Source organism: Oreochromis niloticus, linkage group LG15 (genome assembly GCF_001858045.2).
Source record: "Oreochromis niloticus isolate F11D_XX linkage group LG15, O_niloticus_UMD_NMBU, whole genome shotgun sequence".
Classification (NCBI taxonomy): domain Eukaryota; kingdom Metazoa; phylum Chordata; class Actinopteri; order Cichliformes; family Cichlidae; genus Oreochromis; species Oreochromis niloticus.
This window is the reverse complement of record NC_031980.2, coordinates 29,187,812-29,202,788: the sequence shown is the minus strand read 5'-3', so window position 1 is coordinate 29,202,788 and position 14,977 is coordinate 29,187,812. Positions and strand designations below refer to the sequence as shown.

The window sequence follows — 14,977 nt, the reverse complement described above, 5'->3', positions numbered from 1 at the left end:
CACGGTATGTACCACCGGCAGATAGAGGAGGTGGCTGATATCCAGAAATCCTACCAGTGGCTGGACAAAGCTGGACTGAAAGACAGCACAGAGGCACTAATCATGGCAGCACAAGAACAAGCTCTGAGTACAAGATCCATAGAGGCTGGGGTCTATCACACCAGGCAAGACCCCAGGTGCAGGCTGTGTAAAGATGCCCCAGAGACAATCCAGCACATAACAGCAGGGTGCAAGATGCTAGCAGGCAAGGCATACATGGAACGCCATAACCAAGTGGCCGGCATAGTGTACAGGAACATCTGTGCCGAGTATAACCTGGAAGTCCCGAGGTCAAAATGGGAGATGCCCCCAAGGGTGATGGAGAATGACCGAGCTAAGATCCTGTGGGACTTCCAGATGCAGACGGACAAAATGGTGGTGGCTAACCAACCGGACATAGTGGTGGTAGACAAACAGAAGAAGACGGCCGTAGTGATCGATGTAGCGGTTCCGAATGACAGTAATATCAGGAAGAAGGAACACGAGAAGCTGGAGAAATACCAAGGGCTCAGAGAAGAGCTCGAGAGGATGTGGAGGGTGAAGGTAACGGTGGTCCCCGTGGTAATCGGAGCACTGGGTGCGGTGACTCCCAAGCTAGGGGAGTGGCTCCAGCAGATCCCGGGAACAACATCGGAGATCTCTGTCCAGAAGAGCGCAGTCCTGGGAACAGCTAAGATACTGCGCAGGACCCTCAAGCTCCCAGGCCTCTGGTAGAGGACCCGAGCTTGAAGGATAAACCGCCCGCAGGGGCGTGCTGGGTGTTTATATATATATATATATATATATATATATATATATATATGTATATATATATAGAGAGAGAGAGAGAGAGATATCCTACTTTCCTGAATGAATTGTACTATTAGGATTTTTTTCATTCATAGTAAACTTGGGTTGAGAACTCTCAACATTATGTGCTGTTTTCTTGTGTTTTTGCAGTACTTCCCAGGGTCTGATGAACCCCTTCAGTATCCATACCAGTATTCAGATGAGGGACAGAGCAACTCCGCAACTAGTACAGGTACATCTCATGTTAAGGTCGTGTGAAGATGACATTCTAGATTATGTTTAAATAATTTGTGCTGCTAATTGCTTTTCTTTACAGAAAAACTATTATGTGCGTTATTAACTTACTTCCTCTACCGCATAGGATTTTGTCCTTTTTAAATTCAAACTGTTTTCTCTGCCTGCACAAATACCATGGATGTTCACAAAGGTGTACCATGACCAGCATGTTGTTGACCAGCACAGCAACTCCAGTGTATCCTGTTATCTATACAGTTGCCCAGTCCTGAGCTCAAGGTCACATGTGTTTTAGAAGTTCTCAGAATAATAGACCTTCAAAAGAAAGCCGCCTTGGCTTAAGTTTATGGGCAAATGATTGTAGTAAAATTCAGGCCAGTACACAGTACATTAGCAGCTGGATTAACATTAGCATGAAGCAGTAAGATAGATGTTCCTAAGTACATAAGTAGTGGAGTACACCAAAACATCCTCAAAAGCCAGACATCATTCCGCGATCCAAGAAAATTCAGGAACAAATGACAAACAAACTAAATGAGACCTTTTTTCGAAAAAGATTATAAAGCCATTTCTAAAGCTCTGGGACTCCAGCAAGCCACAATGAGAGCCATTATCTACAAATGGGGAAAATATGTAAGAGTGGTGAACATTCCCAGGAGGGGCCACATGACCAAAATTACCCCAAAAGTGCAGTGACAACTCATGCAAGAGGTCCCAAAAGACCCCAGAAAGAACATCAGAAGAACTGCAGGCCTCAGTTAAGGCAGGTATTCATGATTCCACCAGAAGAAAGAGACTGCACAAAAGGAACATAAAGACTCGTCTCAGTTTTGCTGGAGAACATCTTGATGATCCCCAAGACTTTTGGGAAAATCCTCTGTGGACTCGTGAGACAAAAGTATGTGTCCCATTACATATTGAGTTAAACTAACACAGCATTTCAGAAAACGAACATCATACAAACAGTAAAATATGGTGGTAGTAGTATGATGGTGTGGAGCTGTTTTGCTAGCTTGCTATGGTAAATGGAACCATGAATTCTGCTGTCTACCAAATCATCCTTGAAGGAGAATGTCTAGCCATCAAGCTGAAGCCCACTTGGGTTCTGCAGCAGGACAATGATCCAAAACGCACCAGCAAGTCCACATCTGAATGATATAAGAAAAACCAAATGAAGACTTTGGAGTGGCCTAGTCAAAGCTCTGAACTGAATCTGATTGAGATTCTGTGGTATGACCTTAAAAAGCCGGTTCATGCTCAAACTCTCCAGTGAGGCAGAATTACAACAATTCTGCAAAGATGAGTGGGCCAAGATTTCTCCACAGCACTGTAAAAGACTCATTGCCAGTTATCACAAATGCTTCAATGCAGTTGAGGGTGCAGTGACAGTAACACTGAACAGAGTACACAGAAGTGTGGCATTTTTGTGAATTTATAGGACCAGCATTGAATCAGTGTGATATAAGTGCACGTGAGCCTCCCGCCTCTCCCAGGAGCCACAGATCACCTAAATTTTATCATATTACTAAGCGGAGGAAAATGCATTGTAGTAACATTTTCAGTCTATTTCAGATTTCTGTATTTGTCTGTTAGTTCTTTATTTTCATTATTTGATTTTTTTTTTCAGTGTTGTGAAAACTCAAAGACAACAAAAATCCACAAAGTTAATATAAAGATGCAATACTGGTGAGAGTGTAAATTAAAAAAATATTGAAACTGTCCCTCTGCCAGTATAAATTTGAACAGGTAGCCCTTATGCCAAAAGTTTACTGCAATCTTGTTCTCGATCCCTCCTTTCCTGTCTGTTCTGCTGTCCTGTTATTAAAACTCATAAATGCTAAAAATAAGACTTAAAAAAGAAAATAAATTTAACTTTTGTCCTGTCCTGTGTCTATTGAAATGACAGGTTCATATGTAGACTACACTGGTAACAGCACAAGCTACAGAAACGATGCGAACATGGAGCACAGTGATTCTCAAGGGAGCAATGACACTATTAAGATTACGCCTCAGTTTGCACCTCATTTCAAGCCAAAGGTAAGACCATATTAAAAAGGGATGTTTTTACTGTACATGTAATCATACAGGTTATTGAAGAAATATGTTAGCATTGGAGATCTTTTATTTATTTTTTTTTGTCTTCTGTTGATAACTCTGCTGGTTTCTGTGTTTTGTTTTTTTAACATCGTTTTTACATAGTTTGCATTCAACATAATGCATATGTCAATGAACAATGAAACAAACTGAAACAAACATAAAGGTCCTTAAAAGGCAATTTTTTATATTAGCTGTTATAATGACTGGTAAAAATATGTATATCCCAGGTTTGCAGAACACTGAAAACCCAGAGTCAGCCATAAAGTTGCACTGATAAGCACTTAATGCTCCCTTGTAATACAGTCTTCTGTGGTTGAGTGAAAGTTTCGTGTTTGTCTTTCAGGGAGACACATTAAGAAATGTGTCTCTTTCCAGAGGGGGCAGCGTTGAGAGTCTGTCAGCACGAACACAGTGCCCGTCTTCTTCTGACAGCAAAAGAATTAGTGCTGACCTGTCAGAGTTGGAGACTAAGATGCCGTTTGCACCCGCAGGTAATGCCGGACAAAACTTGGCACAAATTAATACATCAAATACATTAAAAAAAAAAAAATAGACAATCATATTGGCCTGATCATGCCATTACTTCAAATTTATATAAAAAAAAAAAAGAGGACGTGCATGCAGTATTAATATTGAGGTAGTCTTTGTTGGTCCAGTCCAGTAGAAGCTTCTTTCTTGGCACCTAGGTTGCCCTTTTATGTGATTTCATCACTTTGAATTGAAGATTGATTCCTCATGAAAGTGTCAATATGTCCCTGAAGATAGGGCCTCTCGGAACCAGCTGTCGCTAATCTCCTTTCAGCAGATGTACTCGTGCTGTCATAGAAAAACAAAATCAAGAACTCCTCTGGTGTAGTTTTGATTTCAATGTGAATGTCTGTCAGTTTTCTTTCTTGTTTGTTTGTTTTAAATGTTGTTCACAATTAAATATAGCTTCAGTGGTTGGGGTTTCTAAAATTTAATTATTAAAAACTCTGTTCTCAGATCACCTTGTTGAACTTTTCCAAAAAGCAAAATGCCTGCTTTTGTCTGTGCTGAAGAAGGTAGTGCATTGGCTGCTGACTGTCTATGCAGTACTGATCCACAGCTCCTGGAATGAACAGGGTGCATGTTTCCTCTGCATGCACACCATATGTTCTGCATGTGTATAGCCCACCTTTGCAGTCCAGCTGTGGGCATGCTTGTCCTGTATGCAGCTATATGTGTATATGTGTTTTTGCAGCAAACCCCCCGTATAAGCGAGGCCACCGTAAAACTGCATCATTCGGAACCATACTGGATGTCCCCAAGATCGTCGTTACAGGTATCACTGGACTACTGGTCTTTCCGGTGACACGGTGGAACTGGCTTGAATGAGCCTGTGGGTTACTGTCTTCAGACATGGCTTTCTTTTGTGTGTCACTCCATATGATCCCCTCAAGAATGCAGATAATGTTCATAACATCTAAATTTTCTTCGAATTTGCGCTGTAATTTAAAAACACAAACCAAAAATTAAAAGAAAAACAGAGAAGTCCTTGAAGCTGATTTTGGAGTTACATACATCATAGCTGTGTCATGTCCTGTTTTCTATTTTTTCTTTGTTTGTTTTTAGTATAATGAAGTTTTCTCATCTGTTATCAACACATTTGTATGAGCTGTGTGCATATTTGTCGCTGAAAGCAAGTGGCTGTTAATCAGTATTTTATAGTCAGTAAGTTGACATAGATGAGATAACTTTGCTACTCCTGGCCCTCTCCTCTCTGTTATATCCCTGGCTTGGCTGCAGCAAATCACGGGTAGCAGTAGTAAATTAGTGCATTTGAGCTCGTCCTTGACTTTCATGCTTAGAGGACATTGAGAAAGCATGGCTAATTTTTTTTTTTCCCATTTCTCACTCACTTTCCACCCATCCACATCCACTTTGAAAAAAGTCGTTTTGATTAATTTCCCTCACACTGAGGGTCAGAGCTATTATTATTAGTCGAGATATGGATCAAAGGGAATGGGGACAGCTCTGTCTGTCAGAAAGACTTCTATTTTGAAGCTATATGAGAGACATTGAGTAAGTGTTTCATTTAATCCAGTGGTGGAGGGAGTCAGCATGGAATTGTTATTAATGGTAAGGCACGTACCTTTGGATCTGCAAACCTGTACGAGGAAAGAAAAACTTAATTTATGTAATGAGTGTTGGTAAAATGTTTTCGGATCTTCATCAAGTCACTCTTCCATGGTCCCTCCAGATCACCGCTGACTCACCACCAAACCGATCACATTGGTGGTGAGTGAGCGACCCGACCGTGGGGTCTGCTTTGATCTGTGAAACAACTTTAAGTGGATATGAAACACTTCATGTATAAAGGCTAATTTACACCCTTGAGCCCTGCACTCAAAAATTGACATGGATGTAACACTGTCTGTGTGACTGCATTTAAGAAATAAGTACTTAAAGTGTTTAAAAAATGTTTAGCGTCATCTTGTCAGTACAGAACATGAGGTGGGTTGGTTGCAGTCAATACGCTTACATTAGTTTATGTTGTCTAACTGGTAATAGAACCAATAACTCTAAAAGTAAAAATCAGTCTTAATAGGATCACTTTTGTGCTGCAACAATGAGTTTTATGTTAAGAAACTGAGGATATACTCTCCACTTTAACTCTGTTTGTTTACCAGTCAGTGGTTCTTCGTTGTATAGTAGCTAGCAGCACTAAAATGGGAAAATCCAGCTGTTAGCTTTTGTAAAGCACTTTATGAAGGAGAGCCAGTTTGAGTTGGGTAACGGGTGGTTACCATACCGACAATCTGGAGTCAAAAACTGGTTTTCCTTGTGTGGCCGTATGTACTGAGTGCCGCCATTAGCGCTGTTTTATGCAATAAAACAGACTCTCTTTACTTAAATGTAGTTACACAGACAGTGGAACAACTATCCAGTTTTTGAAAGCAGGACTCAAGGATGTAAATTAGAAATTTGGGGAATGTCCTGACTATAGAAGAATCCTTATGCTGCACTTGTACACATGATTTCATTTGTCATGCTGGTGGTGTTCAAGTTGATATTGCTTATTTTATTTATTATTTATTTATTTATTTATTTATTCATTCAGCACTAGTCATGACTTGCAAATGGTTGCTATGAGACTCATTGCTATAGCGTTATCCACGCAGACCTAAAGACTTCATTGACCATTGACCCCCCGTGACCAGTTTGGCAGGCAATTGCTGGATGTTGCCAGCAGTCTTTCATGTGATATTAGTTGCAAAGATGTGTACATTGCTACATCGAAAACTTCCTGGGGATTTCTTTGGTAACTAGCAGGTCACCAACAGTTTGCATAGAAGATGCTGACCAGTCTGCAAACTACTTGCCAAGCAGTAGTGAAACTGAAAACTCAGAACATACTTAAAAGTAAAAGTTGTGCCTTTTTAAAATGTGTTGGTTGCAACATGTCATTGCTGTTTGGTTAAAGGTTTATGCAAAATGTCACATTTTTAATCGTAAATTGCATTGTTTGACATAACTTTGATTACAAGTATTGCTTTTTTTCAGTGCATTATGAATGATGTATGATTATTTAGAGGCCCTGTCACACTGTCCTAGAGATTAGATAACAAACCCCAGCAACTGCAATCGCTAGAAGAAAAATGTGTCCCCTTGCTAGAGGTTGCTGACTGGAATTAAATAGGGGTAAACTAAATGCTTTGGTGCTTTGATAGCCATGGTAATGGACTTGCAAGTCAATACTGGAATGCAGATTTTGAATTTTTTGTTTCATTCATTTGGAACCCCAGACAGCCAATAAAACAAAAAAAAAGGGTAATGCAGCATTTTTCGTGATGCACCATTAATTTTGGGGAGCTATTTTAACAGGACATTTTATCTTAGACTGTCCCAGTTCCCATTTAAGATTGCCATTTCAGAGATTGTGACCATATATAATACAGATTAAAGGTATGTTGGCAAAATGTCAAAAATCTGAGGTCTGGAATAATACTTAGCATTTTTGGGGAGTCCTAAAAAGTTAATTTTCTAATCAAAGCTTAGTTGATTTTGGTGTGAAGCCCAGAGGGACCTGCCTGCTAATAAAATATCATTTTAGGTTAGTACCTGTGGCTAATTGTCATGTTGTTGTTCCAATTGTCAACTCTTAGCTTCAGAGTGACGGTTATTCCTAAAGACAGATATGTAAATTATTAGTGCTATTATTATGAGGAGTGGTAGTAGTATTACTCCATGTACTATTGGTTGCACTCATGTTTTGGTGCTAGTTTGTGACTCTGTAACATGTGTGGAGAAAACACTGCAATTCTGTCATAACTTGAAATTGCATGCAACTGAAGAGTCTTGTAGAAGTTCCTGCAAGGTGATCGAGCTGATGTTCTGATTGCACCCAAGATATGTCATCCTGGCATAGTGTTAACCTGAACAGCAGATGAATTGCTGATTACTAGAATGAGTACTGTGACATTTTGTGTTTTTTGTCTGAGCCGCCCCCAACAACTTTTTTTGTATTTTTGTCTGGAGTGGTGTGTGTGTGTGTGTGTATGCTGTGTTGTCTGTCAGTGGCGGTTACTTATAGCCCTGCTGTTTTTGTTCTCTTCTACCCATCCCAGAGTCCGATTCTGCTGCAGGTGTCTTTATGTTAAAACAGAGTTTTTCCTTCGCACTGTTGCCAAGTGCTTGCTAGGGGGGTTGTTACAGGGAGTTGGGTGATTGTTGGGGTTTCTTTCTAATATTGTCGGGTCTTTACATTACAATATTGTGCACCTTGAACAATTGGTGCAACATAAATAGAATTGAATGGATTGGTTATGTTCCCGCCACAATGCATGATGGTTAAGTAAGTGCAACTGTTACAGTATGGCTCTGTGGGTCTGGATCCCCGTCAAGCCACAAGCAAACACAGGGATTAGTCCCCCAGTACCACTATCCATAGTACTTGAGGTCTCACTCTTTCTCTTGTCTGTCCTTTACCCTTTTCACAGCCTCATGTGATCCTCAGAGACGTCGGTCTGTACAGGATCTGCCAGGCATTGGCACAGAATCCAGCCAGGTAAGACATATGCAGAGGACCTGTGCAGTTTTAGCTTTTTGATGATTAGTGACTTTAGGGAATGAGAGTTTAAAGAGATCTAACTTAAATCACATTTTTTTTAGTTTGAAAGGTAACAGTTAGCTTTTCTAGTTTCACGCTTTTTATGGTGTGCCCAGAATTATAGCTTCACTGTTCAGTCCTTAGCAGTTCAACAAAACCATATTCACAGATCACGTCACAGCATAATGCGATTGTCTACTACTTAAAACCTTAAAAACTTAAAACCTGCACAATCAGAGAGCACAGTACTTTGTGTCAAGCTTTAAGCATAACAGCCACATTGTGAGACACAGATCGAGCTTAAGCTGAAGTGACAGAAATGCTTAAAGTGGCTGTTAAATGGTGTGCTCATTATTCTTCACTATTGCTGCTAACAAAACACTGTGTGGAGCATCTTCAAAGACTGACATTAGTAAAAATGTCTCTATGTTGTCTACAATGAGTGCACTATTTTGCTCATACTGTGGTCCAGATGTCATTTTCTCACTCTGAGACTTGGAGGGTGTGACTGACTTTTTGGCTTCTTTTGTGTTCTCTGCAGGGGAGTAGGAACAGCAGTCGATCTTCCAGTCCAAGTGTGAGAATGATGCCGCCTGACAAGACAAGTGGCAGGGGCTATTTCTCCCCCGATGACCCCACAGGTAATCACAACTGCACAAATTCCACTACAGTCAACTACTGTTTACTACATTGGGTAGTGCCACCCAATGTACAGCCACAGTTGAGAAGGGAATCACTGTTAAAAAGTTGTTGCAAGCTATTTGTTTGAAATTATGAACAACAGTACAGAGATTATTATAATAAAATTATTGTAAGTATTAAGTCTCAGACTGCCACATTGGGAAAATATTATTAGGATTGAACATATGAAACCATGTGTTTCATGTATTTCACTTCCAAAGCTCTAAACATTCATAGTAGCACGACTACTATGTGTGTGTATGTATGTGTGTATGTGTATATACACGTATGTATGTATGTATGTATGTATGTATGTATGTATGTATGTATGTGTGTGTGTGTGTGTGTGTGTGTGTGTGTGTGTGTGTGTGTGTGTGTGTGTGTGTGTATGTGTATGTATGTATGTATGTATGTGTATGTATGTATGTGTATATATATATATATAGATATATAGACACAAAAATAACGCCACAGTAACCCAGAAAGAGTAATATTTCAAACTCCGCCACTCTGTGCTTCTCTGCCACTGCCTCGTTTGAGTTTTGGACGAAATGGATTCTGGGATATTGCATTTCGTCATTTCGAGCCGATTGGAGACCAGAACAGCCAATCAGATATTTTTGCATCCAAGTCTGTGATTGGCTGGTTTTGTGGCACAAAAATAACGCCATAGGTCACAAAATAAACTTTTAAGATATTTTCATGCGAGAATGGTGTTGTGTAAACTTCAAATATCTGCTTGATTCATCAAGACATCACATATTTCCATAAGTGCTCTAACATTTTCGGAGATGCCTGTTACCTATGGCCTTATTTTTGTCCCACTATTCTGAGCGCACGTAAAAAAAATTTGAGCGCACGTAAAAAAAAGTTTGCAGGTGCAAGTGTTGCATTTTGAGGAGAAATTTATTTTGAGCGAAGAAAAGCTGAATTTGAGCGAACAAAATTCATTGCCGCGTGCAAAAAATGTATTTCAGTGTTTGCTATTATCCATACACACACACACAATAGCAGCCCCTCTCGCTCAGTTTTTGTATTTGCGCTCACGCTCTCAACATTTCTGCCCGTGCGCGCTCAACTCTTTGTGTACGCTGTTATATTGTGCCACAAAACCACAATATAACAGATGGTGATTTTTCATTCTTATGTTTGTTTGTTTTTGTAATGGTATAAACAATGAAAGGTGGTGGATTAGCCAATTGGTCATGATCAACTCTGGGCTGGACCAATTACAATACATCCGTATTGAGAGGAAAAACAACGCGATTAGTCCCGTACTTCAGCTAGAATGAAAAAAGAGAAAGCTGGAGTTATTCTGTCTTTACGTTGCACAGCTGCCTCTTCTCCCCTCATTCTCTCCCCCTCCCTCCCTCTCCTGTTGCTACTTCAATCATGAAACCGATCAATGATCAGCTGATCGTCTTTCTTGTTTGTTTATCTCCCACTTTGCGCCAGAAAGAGGAAACCAGCGGATGTCGCGCTAAACAACAGCAGCACGTTCAAGCTTGATAAGCTGTTAGAATTTATTTAAAATTAATTTCTAGTATCAGCTGATGTTTGCTGGAGCCAGAGCTGTAAAAACTGCTGCTCATGGTATCGGTTTGGAAACATGAAGGTGATACAAATCATGCATATATACCAACAAGACAGTGTACATCACTGTCACAACAGCGTTTGTTTTAGTTCAAAGGCTTTATGGTTTTTCCTATAATACCTGGTGGTGTAGTCGGTGATTTTTTGTCAGTTGAGCTTTATATATTATGTTTAACCCGAGTGACCACCCGGTCAGCTGGTGGGTAACTATGGCGTTATTTTTGTGCCACTATTCTGAGCGCACGTAAAAAAAAAAAGTTGAGCCCGTCCCATCTCGATCAAGTGACGAGGACAACGATGTGACCGTTTCAGGAGATGATAAAATATTTCTTAACACCCCGATAGCTTGCTGAAGAACTCGAGTTTCTTCTCCCCCCTCAATGCTGTCAGACACTTGAAAGTGACCCGCGCGTGCTTCTCAGCCAATCACAGCGGTACAGACACCCAGCCTTCCGTTTCCATTAAACTCCTTCCGTTTCCACTATACTCTTTCATTCACATACATTATTCTCTTGCATACATATATTTTCTTCTGACATGTATGCATTCTCTGCTTACATACATATATTATTTGTGAGATTAAATGCATATTGAATGCATGTAAATGAGAGCAAAATGTAGGAATGCATAAATGAAAATGTATGTATGTGAGAGTGAAAATGTGTGTGAGAGTGAAAATATATGTATGTGAGAGTGAAGTACTTCTTGTCAGCTGTTCCCACTGTCAAATATCAGAGTGAAAAATTGTACCCCTCAGTGATTTATTACACATCTATTAAACACAATGACTATACCACCATCAATATCACTGTGGCAAAACTTTATAACTCATTCAGGCTACCTTTATAAATGTTAATGATTTTTCTTTTTTTTGGCCAAAGATGTGTTTAGGATGTGTGTTGCTAATTTCTGACATTTTTGTTTCTATGAAGTCCTAAAACAGCCTGTGATATCTCTTTCTTCCCTCAGATACAAATGGCTCAGACAACTCCATTCCCATGGCTTATCTCACCCTAGACCATCAGCTGCAGGTACACCATCCTATCAGGCACTTGCACACAATGCACTGATGTGCAAATAACCCTTCCTTCCCACTGTCACCAAAAGTGCTTGCTCACAGGGGGTCATATGACTGTTGGGTTTTTCTCTGTATGTATTATTGTAGGGTCTACCTTACAATATAAAGTGCCTTGAGGCGACTGTTGTTGTGATTTGGCCCTGTATAAATAAAATTGAATTGAATTTTGATGTGTAATGTAAATGCTATATTGAATCAGTTTTTAACTCTGATGCGGCTCAGCTGCACTGGTATCAATTCAATTTAATTGAGTTTTATTTATATAGTGCCAAATCACAACAACAGTTGCCTCGAGGCACTTAGCTATGACTGAGGCCATGGGGCATCAGCCATCTCATTATTATTATTTGTACAATCCCAATAGAGCATTATGATCTTCCAATCAGATGCTCCTAGCACAACCTAGGTCTCGACTGAAGTCCAGAGGTGACCGGGCCTTTGCAACCATGGCACCTAGACTCTGGAATAACCTCCTTGTTCATATTCGTACCGCCGAGTTTATCCAGTCTTTTAAATCCCATCTTAAAACCCATCTTTTTACTTTGGCTTTTAACTAGTTGGCTGTTATCTGGCTTGTTTTGTTGTCACCTATTGTTTGCTGCCCTGTTTTCTTATTGTTTTGTTTTAATTGTCTCATGCTTTTACTGACTGTGAAGCACTATGATCAACTTTGTTGTTTTTAATATGTGCTATCTAAATAAATTTTGATTTGTTTTGATCATAATTATTATCCCTGAGGATGTGATGCTCTGTAAACAGAGTAATGTAAATTTAAATATGCACTAGCTGATACTTATACCTGAGCAGAATATTTTTAAACAGCATGCATTTTCATTTCCAGCCCCTTGCTCCCTGTCCCAACTCCAAAGAGTCCATGGCTGTTTTTGAGCAACACTGCAAGATGGCCCAAGAATACCTGAAAGTGCAAACTGAGATCGCCTTGCTAATCCAGAGGAAGTAAGTGTAGTGACTAAAGTCAAGTGTCGCTTAATTCTTTTTCTTAAATTCACTTTCATTCAAGACCTCACACACTTCCAAATCTCACAGCTGTGAAGTGTGAATGTTTAAAATTTTAATTGCATAAAACCTACCAAAGCTGCATGGCATAATCTCGTAACATAATGTTGAAAATGACATGCCTTAAAACGCAGCCTCCCTGACTATCTGTGCAGGAAGGAGCTCATTGCTGAACTGGACCAAGACGAAAAGGACCAGCAGAACACGTCCCGTCTGGTGCAGGAGCACAAAAAGCTGCTGGAGGAGAATAAGAGTCTGTCCACATACTACCAGAAGTGCAAAAAACAGCTGGAGCTGATCCGGGTTCAGCAACAGAAGAGACAGGGCACGTCATGATGAGACGAAGAGACACAAACTCTGCCAACCCCCTCCCCCCACCCCACCCCCTCACCCTCCTCACCTCCACCCTCCTGCGCTCCTCAACATTGCACTGCAACACTACCCATCATCTGCTCTGCACATACACTGCTCCCAGTCCAGCTTTGGAAAGAGACCTCTATTCTACTGTCTCCTGCATGTTGCATTGTAGACCCAACAGGAAGACCTTTGTCCCCTGTACATACATTTGCACATCCTCACAGTGTCTTCTGTGAGCGCAGACCAAACAATCACTGGTCCTCCATTCAGATGAGCCCAGACACTGCCGCTGCCGCCGCTGCGCTTCAGGACGGAGCGAGATGGCCGACATCTATGATCGAGACAACTTGCTGATGAGACGCAGGTTGTGTTTTCTCTGTGTTTGCTCTCAGGGCCTGTGGGCTAACCAGTCAGTGTCTGTTTGCGCTCCTCAGTGGTTAACGGCCACACCATCCTCCTCAGAATGTGAAACTCAAAACAAAGGCTTTGAAGCAGAATGTGCAACAAAATCTTTCTGCAGTGCGTGCTAGGAATCCCTGTTATCCAAATCATAGCCCCTTTTTAAATTCACCCCTTATCTCTCCCCCTTTAATTGTGAGCATGAGCCTCTCCATAGACCTCCAGTCAGATGTGTCAGCAGAAGGAAGAGTTCTGTTCCTCATGCTCGTGAAAAATATACACATTAAAAAGTGGGCTAGCTTCCAGAGTAAACACAAGGAGCTGTGGTATCCCTTCTTATTTGACCTCAGTGTTGTTTTGCGTTTTGTCTTTTCTATTCAGTAGTTCACTTTGTGTCATTTGTTTGCAATAGGACATATTTTATCTGGTCTGTGAATGGCCTAACGGACAAAATAGAGGAGGGTCACCTCCCTATACAGTAGAGGTTGTTTTTAGTTCACATGTTGCCTTAGAAGTTGCCTGCATTTTAAGTGCTTGTGTTATGTGATATTTAGTGGGGATAAAAGTTTTTTTTTTTTTTTTTTAAGATATTTTTGATCTACTGAACATGAATGAAATGATAACGGAAAGAAGAGAGATAGATGTGTATCGTTGAACTGATAATGTAAATGTCTGCCACCAGCTTTATTCCCAGGACTATGAAATGTACTTTTTTTTTTCTTGGTGTCTCACATCCCGTAAGTATTTTTGCACAGTTGCTATTTAATCAGGTTATATTCAAATTGTATTTCTCATTATACTGGTTCTGGTTTTAAACATCCAAGACTCAACAACATCTTTCTTTTTAAATCCTCCTCGTAAGATTGAATTATAACACACATACACCTCTTTTTCGAAATGTTTTCTAAGTTATTGGGAAGGGGATGCAGCATATGACATCAAGGAAGGCATTATAAAATAAAATGGTGAAACGATGTGATGTGTTTGTTATTACGGAGGATGAAACTACAGAGACTAAAACCAAGAGAATATAGTTTTTAAGGCTATACAGTTAGACATTTTAACATGGGGGGTCATCCTTCAAGGTGGCCACTTTATTCTGATTTTTTTGTTTTTGTTTTGTTTTTTTTGTTTCAATGACAAGTCTAACAAATTTTAAAATGTAACAAACCCACATACAGATTCACAAAACAAACCCAACATGTATAATCATGTCCAACATACCCAAGATTCCTTTTTCCTTCCTGGCTTCTCTTACTTTAGCAACAAGAGTCCTGCTACAGTAAGAGAGATTTCCATCCAATAAGTCGACTCAGGGTGACATAAAAGGCAGTACTGGCAGCAAGTAGTCCATCTTAAACACAGACAGGTCAGTTGGCTGCTGTCTAAAACTATAATATACGATGGTAAATAATATATGATATCTAAACATAATAATCCAAAGAGGCTATAATGCAAACCAAAAGCTACAACGATGCTGCAACCACTGAATCACTAAAATTGGAGGAGTGCTGTGTAAATAAAGTCCCATAAAAGCTGGGGAGGCAACCTGTCACTCAACAGTGTCATTGTCTCATCATTAAAACACAAGGAGATCAGACTGTGCCTTTATTTTTGTTTGT

The 14,977-nt window shown here is 40.1% G+C and overlaps 1 protein-coding gene across 4 annotated transcripts in view; it reads left to right on the top strand.

Moving 5' to 3' along the window:
- The window catches only part of map3k7 (mitogen-activated protein kinase kinase kinase 7), a 26,733-nt gene extending 12,404 nt beyond the window's left edge, over nucleotides 1-14,329 (top strand). For 2 of the 4 annotated variants that reach the window (XM_005475150.4, XM_005475149.4), the window contains exons 10-18: nucleotides 979-1,060; nucleotides 2,969-3,099; nucleotides 3,503-3,650; nucleotides 4,382-4,462; nucleotides 8,121-8,188; nucleotides 8,772-8,871; nucleotides 11,474-11,535; nucleotides 12,424-12,539; nucleotides 12,755-12,935. In XM_005475150.4, the coding sequence (XP_005475207.1) occupies nucleotides 979-1,060; nucleotides 2,969-3,099; nucleotides 3,503-3,650; nucleotides 4,382-4,462; nucleotides 8,121-8,188; nucleotides 8,772-8,871; nucleotides 11,474-11,535; nucleotides 12,424-12,539; nucleotides 12,755-12,935 (969 nt within the window). Of the gene's footprint in view, nucleotides 1-978; nucleotides 1,061-2,968; nucleotides 3,100-3,502; nucleotides 3,651-4,381; nucleotides 4,463-8,120; nucleotides 8,189-8,771; nucleotides 8,872-11,473; nucleotides 11,536-12,423; nucleotides 12,540-12,754 lie in introns of all 4 variants that reach the window. The other 2 variants (XM_005475148.4, XM_003456011.5) reach the window with 2 other exon arrangements.
- The last annotated feature ends 648 nt before the right edge of the window (nucleotides 14,330-14,977 follow it).